This window comes from Oncorhynchus keta, chromosome 34 (assembly GCF_023373465.1).
Source record: "Oncorhynchus keta strain PuntledgeMale-10-30-2019 chromosome 34, Oket_V2, whole genome shotgun sequence".
In the NCBI taxonomy this organism is placed as follows: domain Eukaryota; kingdom Metazoa; phylum Chordata; class Actinopteri; order Salmoniformes; family Salmonidae; genus Oncorhynchus; species Oncorhynchus keta.
The window spans coordinates 72,879,271-72,892,633 of NC_068454.1; the positions used below are offsets into that span (position 1 = coordinate 72,879,271).

The 13,363-nt window shown below is 41.7% G+C and overlaps 1 protein-coding gene across 5 annotated transcripts in view; it reads left to right on the plus strand.

Moving 5' to 3' along the window:
• The window catches only part of spaca6 (sperm acrosome associated 6), a 58,078-nt gene that overhangs the window by 37,866 nt on the left and 6,849 nt on the right, over positions 1-13,363 (plus strand). For 2 of the 5 annotated variants that reach the window (XM_052494694.1, XM_052494695.1), the window contains 7 exons: positions 4,388-4,459; positions 8,771-8,794; positions 9,119-9,196; positions 10,437-10,540; positions 10,830-10,986; positions 11,364-11,547; positions 12,782-13,300. In XM_052494694.1, the coding sequence (XP_052350654.1) occupies positions 4,388-4,459; positions 8,771-8,794; positions 9,119-9,196; positions 10,437-10,540; positions 10,830-10,986; positions 11,364-11,547; positions 12,782-12,887 (725 nt within the window). In that variant the 3' untranslated portion in view covers positions 12,888-13,300. Of the gene's footprint in view, positions 1-4,387; positions 4,460-4,490; positions 4,566-8,770; positions 9,197-10,436; positions 10,541-10,829; positions 10,987-11,363; positions 11,548-12,781; positions 13,301-13,363 lie in introns of those variants that run through there. The other 3 variants (XM_052494696.1, XM_052494697.1, XM_035751539.2) reach the window with 3 other exon arrangements.

The window sequence follows — 13,363 nt, forward strand, 5'->3', positions numbered from 1 at the left end:
TATTATATTGTATCTTATACCACAGCATTGTTGAATACTTGTTTCCTGATTGGCGAGAAGGGCATTCTAGAATGGACATTAACAAGTTGTTATACAGAATGTCTGGAATGTGTATTAATTATATTACATGTTTCATATTGTTTCATATGTTTCATTATGTTTCACATTTCAAACCCACACAGGAGCGGGCCGGTTGCCGCAGAAATGAAAATGTCAGACGAGGTCATAGCTTTGTGTCGTCGGTGCGACGATGCGTTTCTTTTTTCTTTCGTAAAAAATCATTTCATCCATCTGGCCACCTTTGCTTATGTGAAACGCCTGTGGAACTACTTTTCCCAGCATGCCCCTCTGTCCCTGAGACCCTTAACCTGTGAGGTCATAGTAGGTCACAGGTGAGGTCCTTGGGAACAGGGCTGCATTCATGTTCATCATTGTGGAGAAAAAGAGAAGAGAAGAGTCGCTGTGGAAGATGACTTACTGTTTTTATACGTCAATGAACTCCTTGTTATTTCCCATAGAATGTTCCAGTGTAAAGAATGCAACGTATAGTGTTTCAACTGGTGTTTCATTTTAAATTGATCATAGTTAGATTTGCTTCCACACATCTGAATACAAAACAAAATCCCAGACTTTGACACAGAGGGTGGATGTCCCATGTCTTTATATCTGATAATGGTACACACAGCCCTATCCATTCTGCAGGTCTCTACTGACTGTTGTGGTACTTATGTACTTGTCTGAAGTGTGATTCCCTCTTAACAACAAATACCTGTGGAAGAGGATGTCTGTCTGTGACCTCAGGGGGCCCACCCTATTGGCTGGCTTTGTGTTCTAACCCATCATGGGAGCCAATCAGAACACCACCACATCCAAGGGTGGTGACCCCGTCAAAGTTATCATCTTCGAAGACAGCTAATGATCCAAATGAAATAAAGTATTGACACACTGTTACTGTATTTGTTACTGTATAAATTGTATGTCTTAATTCCTAAATAAAGACAGAGTAATGTAAACGGTGTGACAGTCTGTGTGAACGTGTCAAGAGGAGCATGCTATGAGCTATGTCTGGCAGATCTGCATGGGAGAGACTCCAGAGGTGTAAAACATGTTATCATCTAATTGAAGACTTAATGTTAATGTGGCTGCTGGCACTGAAGCACTAACTACAGCTGCAAAGCCACATTTAACATATCCCCTACTATCATCTAGGTAATGTACAAACATGCAGCCATCCAGAAATATCATCCTGCTGACCTCCCAGTCACACACTAGATATAAATGGCGAGGATTTCAATCCGTAAATGTAAATATAAACAGAACTGAATGAACATGCCTGAAGTGTCAGTTCATCAAAGTGCCCTTGTTGGCTACACACACACACAGTCTTGTACAGCTAATCTTGTGGGGACACACAATTAAGTTCTATTCAAAATCCTATTTTCCCTAACCCCTAAACTTAACCGTAACCCTAAGCCGTACTCTTACCCTAACGCTAACCTTAACCCTAAAATTAACCCAAAAACCTAACCTTAACCCTAAACCTAACCCTAGCTCCTAACCCTAACCCTGAACGTAATTCTAAGCCTAACGCAAATTCTAACCTTAAGCCTAAACCCCCTAGAAATAGCATTTTACCTCGTGGGGACTAACACAATGTCCCCAGTTGGTCACACACAGGCACACACATGTATTTGTGCCCCCCCCAGCTTTGAAGCTAGGGAGGCTGTCTGACTGGTTGTCTGACTCTGGCAGTCCTGGAGCAGACTCTTGGCCAATATTGATTAGCTTGTCTGTGTGGAGACAGATGAATGCTTTAGTACCCAGCTCACCATGCCACTGGAAATATATTAACTTGGTGTATTAGGCACCCTGTCTGGTTACCATGGAGACACAGAGAGAGAGAGAGATGGGGAGAGTGGGGGTTGTGGGGGGAGGGGAGGGGAGGGGATAAGGGATGTGATGAGGCAGTGGGCTTGATTGGTAGTCTCTCTCTCTCTCTCTGTTGTCTCATGATCTCTCTTTTTCTCTCTCTTCCATGTCTTTATCCTTTTTTTCAATCTCTCTTTCTCTCTCATTAATTAGGGATTGGCACTTTTTTCCATCACTCATTATCTCAATAATTTCAGTGTCCTCCACTGCACAGGGTTTATTTCCCTTTCTGTTTCCCTCTCCCTCTCCAGACCACCAGTGAGCCTGTCTTCTTTCATTTTTGTTTTGGCTCCTTCACAGACAAACTTCTACTCTGTATTGTTACGGTTTCATGAGCATTTTAAACTCTCTTCACTCCCCCCTAGTTTCCCCTCCCTCCCTCCATCCGTCCGTCCCTCCGTCCGTCTGCCCGCCCGTCCCTCCCTCCCTCCCTCCCTCCCTCCCTTCCTCCCCGCTCCCTCTCTCACTCCATCCCTCTGCTCTGCAGTAAAACTGGTGCATTGTGGTAGCAGAGAGAGGGGACCAGAGACAATGGAATTGAGAAGAAAGGTGATTGAAACTGACACAGGCAAAGAGAAGGCTTTGGTGCTCTTCCTATACCTAGTCATGAAGTGGGAGAGCATTTCACATGTATTACACTGTCTTTGTCAGATATAAGTGGAGTGGTTTAAAGACACTTACACCTCAAGTGAAGATGAACATCTGCTCTGCACAAATCACCATGAGCTCAAAGACACAGCATTTCATTTAGTGTGTCATGCAAATGGAATATCCATGGAACCTGAATTATAATTCTATGTGAATATCTTGTATCTCAGTGACATCCTTTATGACATCATACATTCATATTCAACACCACAGTAAGTTTTGGAACCTCAACCAACTTTTCCCACATGACAGCACATCATCCTGAAGATGTGGAAGTGGGGGTTGTGGGTTCTGTATGCCAGCACGTTGTTCAAACCCTCTTCTAGCTGCTATCAGTGCTTTGTGGAGGTTGAAGACAGCATACGTCTGTGTTGGGGACACATCCTCACCGAATACAACATTCGAAATGTAGACTCGTGCTTTAAAAAACTAGAGAATATATTCAATAACAACCAGAAAGTGATTGAGGCAGGACGAGTTGGTGAGAAAACTGATCCTGTTTTATTTAGGCACTGTGATTTGGCTTCCTAGATGGGTTATAAAATAAGAGGATGATAAGAACTTGGAACTTTGTATTTCTCAGGGAAAGGTTATGATCAGAAGCTGAAGGAGATCCTAAATGCTGAGATCATGCCCATGGCGGAGGAATTTGACAAGAAGATGAATGATGGTACAAGTCCTGCTGTCTGCGTCATTCCCAACAAAATAGTCCTTTCCTCATGTGCTTTCCTCACCGCTAATGGTGTTGGGAGACAACATTAAATCATTGCTTTTGGAGAGAGAGTTAGGTTATTACGGTGGATTTTGTTTTTTGCATACTGTATCACAGTCATGGATGTTCAAAGTTTGATCAGAGAGAATGCTTTGCCTTCCAAGAATGGAATGGACATTTTATTTGATGCGTACAACCACCATTACTAGGTATGACTGTGAGATGTGGTTGTCTTACCAAGCTACCTTAAGATAAATCCTCTGCAGATGTAGGGTCATCATTTGAGACAGTTTGCTACAGCAGGAAAAGAATCCTGCAGCAACAGGAAATGTTAATTAGTATGTGGATCATAATTAATGGACATTTGTGTAGGGGTTGATACATTTAAGGTAAAAACAAGTCTGAAATGTGTAAAGTGCAAACTTCAGAAGTATTAAAACCTCAAATACACAACATGTTTTACATTTCCTGCTTGGCAGGGAAGTACCCCTGCAACAGGGTGATTCAATTGTAATCCTGTAACTGTAAGTCGCTTTGGATAAGAGTTTCGGCTAAATGACTAAGATGTAAATGTACTGTATAACTCTCTCTCAAACTTTCCTACATCCCCATGCTTTTTGATTCCCTTGTTTTACACTGGATGTTTTACACTGGATGTTTTACACTGGATGTTTTACACTGGATGTTTTACACTGGATGGTTTTACACTGGATATTTTACACTGGATATTTTACACTGGGGACAGTGTTTTACACTGGATGTTTTTACACTGGATATTTTACACTGGGGGCGGTGTTTTACACTGGGGGCGGTGTTTTACACTGGATATTTTACACTGGGGCAGTGTTTTTACACTGGATGTTTGACACTGGCTATTTTACACTGGATGTAGCAGCAGACTATTAGATCAGTTCAGCTCTGGTACTAATGGACACTGTAGACACTCTTTACTGTAGACGCACACACGCACACGCACACACACACGCACACACACATGCGCGCACACACACGCACGTGCACACACACACACACTTCCAAGGGAGCAATTGAGATATATTTTTCCTCTCCTTCTCTCCTTCTTCTCTCTCTATCCATCAGACACAGTGTATGACGAGAGGTTACTGACAGCTGCAGACAATTTCATTGCGGCTGCCTTCAAACTGCCTAGAGGTGAGACATAATCGCCTTCTCTCCCTTGTAATTCCTTTTCCTCACTACTACCTCACACCATATTTCAGAACCTTTCTTTCATATCCAGACCGTTACTTGCCATGGGGTAAGTAGCATCAGAGAAATGTCTTCATTCTTACCTTTTCCCAAACTGTCATCTGTATAGTGTGGACTCTGTATAGTATGGGCTCTGTATAGTATGGACTCTGTATAGTATGTACTCTGTATAGTATGGACTCTGTATAGTATGGGCTCTGTATAGTATGGACTCTGTATAGTATGGACTCTGTATAGTATGGGCTCTGTATAGTATGGACTCTGTATAGTATGGGCTCTGTATAGTATGGGCTCTGTATAGAATGGACTCTGTATAGAATGGACTCTGTATAGTATGGGCTCTGTAAAGTATGGACTCTGTATATTATTGGCTCTGTACAGTGGTGGAAAAAGATTCTCAATTGTCATACTTGAGTAAAAGTACAGATACCGTAATAGAAAATTACTCAAGTAAAAGTGAAAGTCACCCAGTAAAATACTACTTGAGTAAAAACCTAAAAGTGTTTGGTTTTAAATATACTTAAGTATCAAAAGTAAATGGAATTGCTGAAATGTTCTTAAGTATCAAAAGTACAAATAAAAGTATAAACCATTTCAAATTCCTTATATTAAGTAAACAGACGGCACCATTTTAAAAAAAAGGGACAATGTATGGAGTAAAATGTGCATTATTTTCTTTAGGAATGTAGTGAAGTAAAAGTAAAAGTTGGGAAAAAATATAAATAGTAAAATACAGATACCCAAAAAAAACGACTTAAAAAGTATTTTACTTAAGTACTTTACACCACTCACTCTATATACAGTGGGGAGAACAAGTATTTGATACACTGCCGATTTTGCAAATGTTCCTTCTTACAAAGCATGTAGAGGTCTGTCATTTTTATCATAGGTACTGTGAGAGATTTAATCTAAAACAAAAATCCAGAAAATCACATTGTATGATTTTTAAGTGATTAATTTGCATTTTATTGCATGACATAAGTATTTGATACATCAAAAAAGCATAACTTAATATTTGGTACCGAAACCTTTTTTTGCAATTACAGAGATCATACGTTTCCTGTAGTTCTTGACCAGGTTTGCACACACTGCAGCAGGGATTTTGGCCCACTCCTCCATACAGACCTTCTCCAGATCCTTCAGGTTTCGGGGCTGTCGCTGGGCAATACGGACTTTCAGCTCCCTCCAAAGATTTTCTATTGGGTTCAGGACTGGAGACTGGCTAGGCCACTCCAGGACCTTGAGATGCTTCTTATGGAGCCACTCCTTAGTTGCCCTGGCTGTGTGTTTCGGGTCGTTATCATGCTGGAAGACCCAGCCACGACCCATCTTCAATGCTCTTACTGAGGGAAGGAGGTTGTTGGCCAAGATCTCGCAATACATGGCCCCATCCATCCTCCCCTCAATATGGTGCAGTTGTCCTGTCCCCTTTGCAGAAAAGCATCCCCAAAGAATGATGCTTCCACCTCCATGCTTCACGGTTGGGATGGTGTTCTTGAGGTTGTACTCATCCTTCTTCTTCCTCCAAACATGGCGAGTGGAGTTTAGACCAAAAAGCTCAATTTTCAAAACTTCAGACGGACCTGGACATGCGCTGGCTTGAGCAGGGGGACCTTGCATGCGCTGCAGGATTTTAATCCATGACGGCATAGTGTGTTACTAATGGTTTTCTTTGAGACTGTGGTCCCAGCTCTCTTCAGGTCATTGACCAGGTCCTGCCGTGTAGTTCTGGGCTGATCCCTCACCTTCCTCATGATCATTGATGCCCCACGAGGTGAGATCTTGCATGGAGCCCCAGACCAAGGGTGATTGACCGTCATCTTGAACTTCTTCCATTTTCTAATAATTGCGCCAACAGTTGTTGCCTTCTCACCAAGCTGCTTGCCTATTGTCCTGTAGCCCATCCCAGCCTTGTGCAGGTCTACAATTTTATCCCTGATGTCCTTACACAGCTTTCTGGTCTGGGCCATTGTGGAGAGGTTGGAGTCTGTGTGATTGAGGGGGTGGACAGGTGTCTTTTATACAGGTAACGAGTTCAAACAGGTGCAGTTAATACAGGTAATGCACTCAGGGCGGCTTCTTAAAGAAAAATGAACAGGTCTGTGAGAGCCGGAATTCTTACTGGTTGGTAGGTGATCAAATACTTGTGTCATGCAATAAAATGCAAATTAATTACTTAAAAATCATACAATGTGATTTTCTGGATTTTTGTTTTAGATTCTGTCTCTCACAGTTGAAGTGTACCTATGATTAAAAAAATTACAGACCTCTACATGCTTTGTAAGTAGGAAAACCTGCAAAATCGGCAGTGTATCAAATACTTGTTCTCCCCACTGTAGTATACGCTCTGTATAGTATGGACTCTGTATAGTATGGACTCTGTATAGTATGGACTCTGTATAGTATGAGCTCTGTATATAGAATGGACTCTGTATAGTATGGGCTCTGTATAGAATGGACTCTGTATAGTATGGACTCTGTATAGTATGTACTCTGTATAGTATGGGCTCTGTATAGAATGGACTCTGTATAGTATGGATTCTGTATAGTCTGGGCTCTGTATAGTATGGATTCTGTATAGTATGGACTCTGTATAGTATGTACTCTGTATAGTATGGACTCTGTATAGTATGGACTCTGTATAGAATGGACTCTGTATAGAATGGACTCTGTATAGTATGGATTCTGTATAGTCTGGGCTCTGTATAGTATGGACTCTGTATAGTATGGACTCTGTATAGTATGTACTCTGTATAGTATGGGCTCTGTATAGAATGGACTCTGTATAGTCTGGACTCTGTATAGTATGCACTCTGTATAGTCTGGGCCCTGTATAGTATGGACTCTGTATAGTATGGACTCTGTATAGTCTGGGCTCTGTATAGTATGGACTCTGTATAGTATGGACTCTGTATAGTATGTACTCTGTATAGTATGGGCTCTGTATAGAATGGACTCTGTATAGTATGGACTCTGTATAGTATGGACTCTGTATAGTATGGACTCTGTATAGTATGGACTCTGTATAGTATGGGCTCTGTATAGAATGGACTCTGTATAGTATGGGCTCTGTATAGAATGGACTCTGTATAGTATGGACTCTGTATAGTATGGACTCTGTATAGTCTGGGCTCTGTATAGAATGGACTCTGTATAGTATGGGCTCTGTATATAATGGACTCTGTATAGTATGGACTCTGTATAGTATGGGCTCTGTATAGAATGGACTCTGTATAGTATGGACTCTGTATAGTCTGGGCTCTGTATAGTATGTACTCTGTATAGTATGGGCTCTGTATAGAATGGACTCTGTATAGTATGGACTCTGTATAGTATGGACTCTGTATAGTATGGGCTCTGTATAGAATGGACTCTGTATAGTCTGGGCTCTGTATAGTATGGACTCTGTATAGTATTGGCTCTTTACAGTGGTGGAAAAATATTCTCAATTGTCATACTTGAGTAAAAGTACAGATACCTTAATAGAAAATTACTCAAGTAAAAGTGAAAGTCACCCAGTAAAATACTACTTGAGTAAAAACCTATAAGTATTTGGCATTAAATATACAGTACTTAAGTATCAAAAGTAAATGGAATTGCTGAAATGTTCTTAAGTATCAAAAGTACAAATAAAAGTATAAACCATTTCAAATTCCTTATATTAAGCAAACAGACGGCACAATTAAAAACTTTTTTTTTTACGGATAGCCAGGGGCACACTTCAAAACTCCATAATTTGCAAATGAAGCATTTGTGTTTAGTGAGTCTGCCAGATCAGAGGCAGTAGGGATGACCAGGGATGTTCTCATGATAACTGTGTGAGTTAGACCATTTTCCTGTCAAAATGTAACGAGTACTTTTGGGTGTCAGGGACAATGTATGGAGTAAAAAGTGCATTATTTTGTTTAGGAATGTAGTGAAGTAAAAGTGAAAGTTGGGAAAAAATATAATTAGTAAAAGACAGATACCACAAAAAACTACTTAAGAAGTATTTTTACTTAAGTACTTTACACCACTGACTCTGTATAGTATGGGCTCTGTATAGTATGGGCTCTGTATAGCTCTGTATATTACTTTTATCAGTCTAACGATATACTTGGTTCTACACTGAACCATGTCAATCAAGTCAAGACAACTTGTCATGTCGATGTTCATCAGTAAAAATGTTTTTGTTGTTGTTGCTTAAATAGTTTTCTCTGCCTCTTCTTTCTTTCTTGTCATTTTGTTTGTTTTCCCCCTATTATCTCTACCCAGCTTCTGGATGTTTCCCTCCATGTGGTGAGTGACTGTTTCCTCTGCCATTGTTCCTCCTGGCATGACCTTCCTGTTGAACCTCATGAACTCTTAGTAGCTCTGCTCAGCCATGGCCTCAACATGTTAAAAAGATTCCAACTATTCTATGAATCAATCTATGATAGCAAGCTAGTTGTAATACCTGCTGTCAATATAATAGTTAGTTAAAATAGTTATACTAAGACGTGTTATACTAAGTATTAAATATATTTAATTTCCTATTGAATTTCTATGGTATTTCCTTTCTATTCTACCTTGTTCTAGAAATGTATAGGCCATGTGTTGCATTTCCTCCCATGGGTTCCTCAGGTTTTCAGACTTCTGGTTATGTCTACAACTGTATCACCTGTCAGTATGACTCCTGTGAGTTCCCACTTGACTGTCCAAGTGAGTAACAAAACACCACCACATCAAATCTATTGACCATTCACACCAATTCTTTTCATAACTCAAATACCCTCATCTCCCCAATGCCTGGTTAAAATACTTAAAAGACTGTCTGTGTTAAAAGACTGTCTGTGCAGCACTGTCTCTGCAGGACTGTCTGTGCAGGTCCGTTTGTGTTGGACTGTCCTTGTAGGTCTGTCTGTGTAGGACTGTGTATGTAGGTCTGTCTGTGTAGGACTGTGTATGTAGTTCTGTCTGTGTAGGACTGTGTATGTAGTTCTGTCTGTGTAGGACTGTGTATGTAGTTCTGTCTGTGTAGGACTGTGTATGTAGTTCTGTCTGTGTAGAACTGTGTATGTAGTTCTGTCTGTGTAGGACTGTGTATGTAGTTCTGTCTGTGTAGAACTGTGTATGTAGTTCTGTCTGTGTAGGACTGTGTATGTAGTTCTGTATGTGTAGGACTGTGTATGTAGTTCTGTCTGTGTAGGACTGTGTATGTAGTTCTGTCTGTGTAGGACTGTGTATGTAGTTCTGTCTGTGTAGGACTGTGTATGTAGTTCTGTCTGTGTAGGACTGTGTATGTAGTTCTGTCTGTGTAGAAATGTGTATGTAGTTCTGTCTGTGTAGGACTGTGTATGTAGTTCTGTCTGTGTAGGACTGTGTATGTAGTTCTGTCTGTGTAGAAATGTGTATGTAGTTCTGTCTGTGTAGGCTATATCTTACATAAGTGCATTTTCCCCTCATGAAAACATCCACTTGGTGCCTTTCATCCTTGAAATGTTCTTAGCAGTGAAGTCGGATGATTTTTTTTGCACAGACAGCCTCCCCAAGGTACCCTTTAAATCCTTGGTTTCTTTATGTAAGGTGACAGTCCCCTCCCACACACCATGGTATTCATATCCACCCAGTGCTGCACAATTACTGTTCAGCATATCATCCCTTCCAGTGCACCCCGCTAGAGGCTGTATTTAAATATTATCATTAAGAAGGCTCAGACTGCCACTGTCTGCTGCCCCCTGAGAACAGCTTCACCACAAGGTGAGAGAGTTTTACTGTGTGTGTGTGTGTGTGTGTGTGTGTGTGTGTGTGTGTGTGTGTGTGTGTGTGTGTGTGTGTGTGTGTGTGTGTGTGTGTGTGTGTGTGTGTGTGTGTGTGTGTGTGTGTGTGTGTGTGTGTGTGTGTGTGTGTGTGTGTGTGTGTGTGTGTGTGTGTGTGTGTGTGTGTGTGTGTGTGTCTACAGCAAAGAACATCACAGTCATGGAGAACAACCGGACACAGATGAGGTGTGACGTCCCCTTTCCCCTGCCTTATGAAATGAAAGTGGTCTGGAGGTTTGCAGAGGAGGTCAGTGGATGTTATGGGATGTAGCTAGTTCTCCTATCCTTAGAGTGCCAATGCTGGAGATAATGGCCTAGCCCTAGCATGTCCATCATTATACAGTACCCACTACAAGTCCTCACAATCAGGGCCCAAGTATGTCTTTAGATGAGAAACTCTCCCAAAACGATGAGCTGAATTATTAAAGTCATATTATAAAACCCTCCCTTTTCCTGAAACTTCCATTTAGACATGATTCCTTTGTAGTGAGAGAAGATCAGAGGATTGTGCAGTCATGTTGTCCCCTGACTTGCAGATCAGGACCCAGCAGGTGGATCAGTTTGAGGAGGTGACAGTAGGGATAGACCGGCTCTACTCTATCCCCTCAGCTGGTCTGCGACACCAGGGTACATACCAGTGTGAGATCTACTCTGACCAGCGCTCCTTAGTCAGACTTTACTACCACCTCATAGGTAATGATGTTGTTGTAGAGAGACATTCATTCAAGTCCCATATTATTTTCTATGTGTTGTATGGTGGTGACTCCCCATTCACCATCAATGTGTAGCAAGGTGGTCATTTTGTGCCAGAGAGCTTAACCACACATCTTTGTATATATCTTTATAGTCGATGTATCTCCTCTCTTTTTCTCTGTTATCTCCTCTATCTATCTCTCTGTGCTCTGAGTCTCTGACCTCTCTCTCCGCCATCTCTATCTCTCCCTCAATCTCTCCATCCCCACTTCTATCCTCAACCCTGTCCACCCGTCTTCTCTCTCTCTCTGTCTATTTCTTTCTCTCTCTCTTCTTCATCTCTCTATCTCTCCTTCCCCCCTCTCTCTCTGACCTAGTCATCCCCCAGGTGGTTGTAGGCCACAGTGAGCTGCAGGAGATATTTGATCTGTCACTGCTTCCAGGGGGCCAAATTGTCCCTGTGCCTGGTGGATGGTCCCTTGCCCTTCTCCGTCTCCCCCCTCCCTCTCTCCTCACGGCCTGTCTGACTTCTCTGCTGCTGCTGCTCTTCCTCTCCCTGGGGTAAGTGAACAGAGCTGTACAGTACTGCAGATATACCCTTCACTGCCCACATACAAAGTACACTTTTAGAAAAAAGGGTTCCAAAAGGGTTCTTTGGCTGTTCCCATAAAATAACCCTTTTTGGTTCCAGATAGAATCCTGATGAAGACATCTTGGCTGTCGAAACGATGTTGCTCCTAGAGTGTGCGGCTCTCCTTTTCTTTTTCAGTAACTATTTTTTGTTCCATGTGGAACACTCTGGGGAAAGGGTTCTATGTGGAACCCAATAAGGTTCTACCTGGAACCAAAATGGTTCTAACCTGGAAACAAAAAGTTTTTTCGAAGGCAGCTTTTCCCAAACTTGGGACCCCAAGCTGTGCACATTTGTTTTTTGCCCTAACACTACACTGCTGATTCAAATGATCAAATATTGATGATTAGATGATTATTTGAATGAGCTGTGTAGTGCTAGGACAAAAAACGAACCGTGCAACCCCGGAACGGCCCTGTTCTATGGAGACAGCCACAGAACCCTTTTAGGTTCTAGATAGCACCATTTGTATACACCCTATATACCCTCGGTGTCAGTGTCCCAGCTCACATACACAGAGCTGTAGATATACCTTTGACAGTGTTACTATCCCTCCTCCCTCACAGATGGAGACAATCATGTATATTCTGTAGGCTATAGTATAGACGGTTATTAACGCAGAAAGTGCCTTAATACCCCTTAGCCGTGGCATATTCACCATACGGTGCCTCTTCAGGCCTTATTGCTTTATTAAAGCCATGTTGCTTTAACAGCATTGGATTGCTTTTTTGCCGTGCTGCCAATAAAGATGGTTTGAATCTGAACGTGACTTAACCAGAGAAAGGGCTGTCCCTGTCAAATACGGACAGGCAGTTTCAAATCCTTTCACATCTAGTTTCCAGAACAGTAATGAGGTTCATGTTTGCTATGTAACTGTGACACTATATCTCATTTCTTGAGGCCTAAAAGGATATGGCCACTTAGAGCTCCAGTAGGACCAAAAATATTAGATTCTCCCTCAAAAATGATGCATATCTAGTCTCATATGATGGCCATCATACTCAATTCAGCACTCATACCAGAGCTGTTTTATTTATGCATTATGTCATGTGTATATTACAGATATTACCAAGGGGATATCCTAGTCTAGACATGGGTATAGTCTTACATATCATGGAGAAGCTCTCGTCTGGACTAACTCATCTGTGTCCCTGGTTGTCACAGGATTCTGCACTGGTGGTCGATAAAGAAAGAGAAGAGTGATGTGGAGCAAGCTGAAGACGATCCAGATTCAAGGTGCCCAGTGCGGGAGATTTATCTACTGCAATAAAAACGAGCAATCGGTCTTTAGCTGGTTTCACCACTAGAGGGCGATAAGCACATGTTAATATCTGTAACTTCAGTGCTTTAAGGCAGGAGTCATTATGATCGGTTGCCTTTACCTTCCTGATGTAAGACATTATTTGTTATAATGACAATGATTAGGCTACTATTATCACCACATACTGTGGCATGGTGAGACCAGTGAATGCTTTATGGGACAGATTCAACACATTTTTACTTGTTCAAAGACCCCTACTGTTATGACAGATTCGATGTGATACATAATGTGACGTTTTTAATTAAGAAATCCTCAAATCTCAATCCTAACCTAGCCTCAACCCTTACCGTAACCCTAGCTTCATTTCCACATCCCGGCTCAACCCTAACCCTCAACCCCAACCCTAACCCTAACCCTAACCCTAAGCCTCAACCCTTACCGTAACCCTAGCTTCATTTCCACATCACGGCTCAACCCTAACTTTC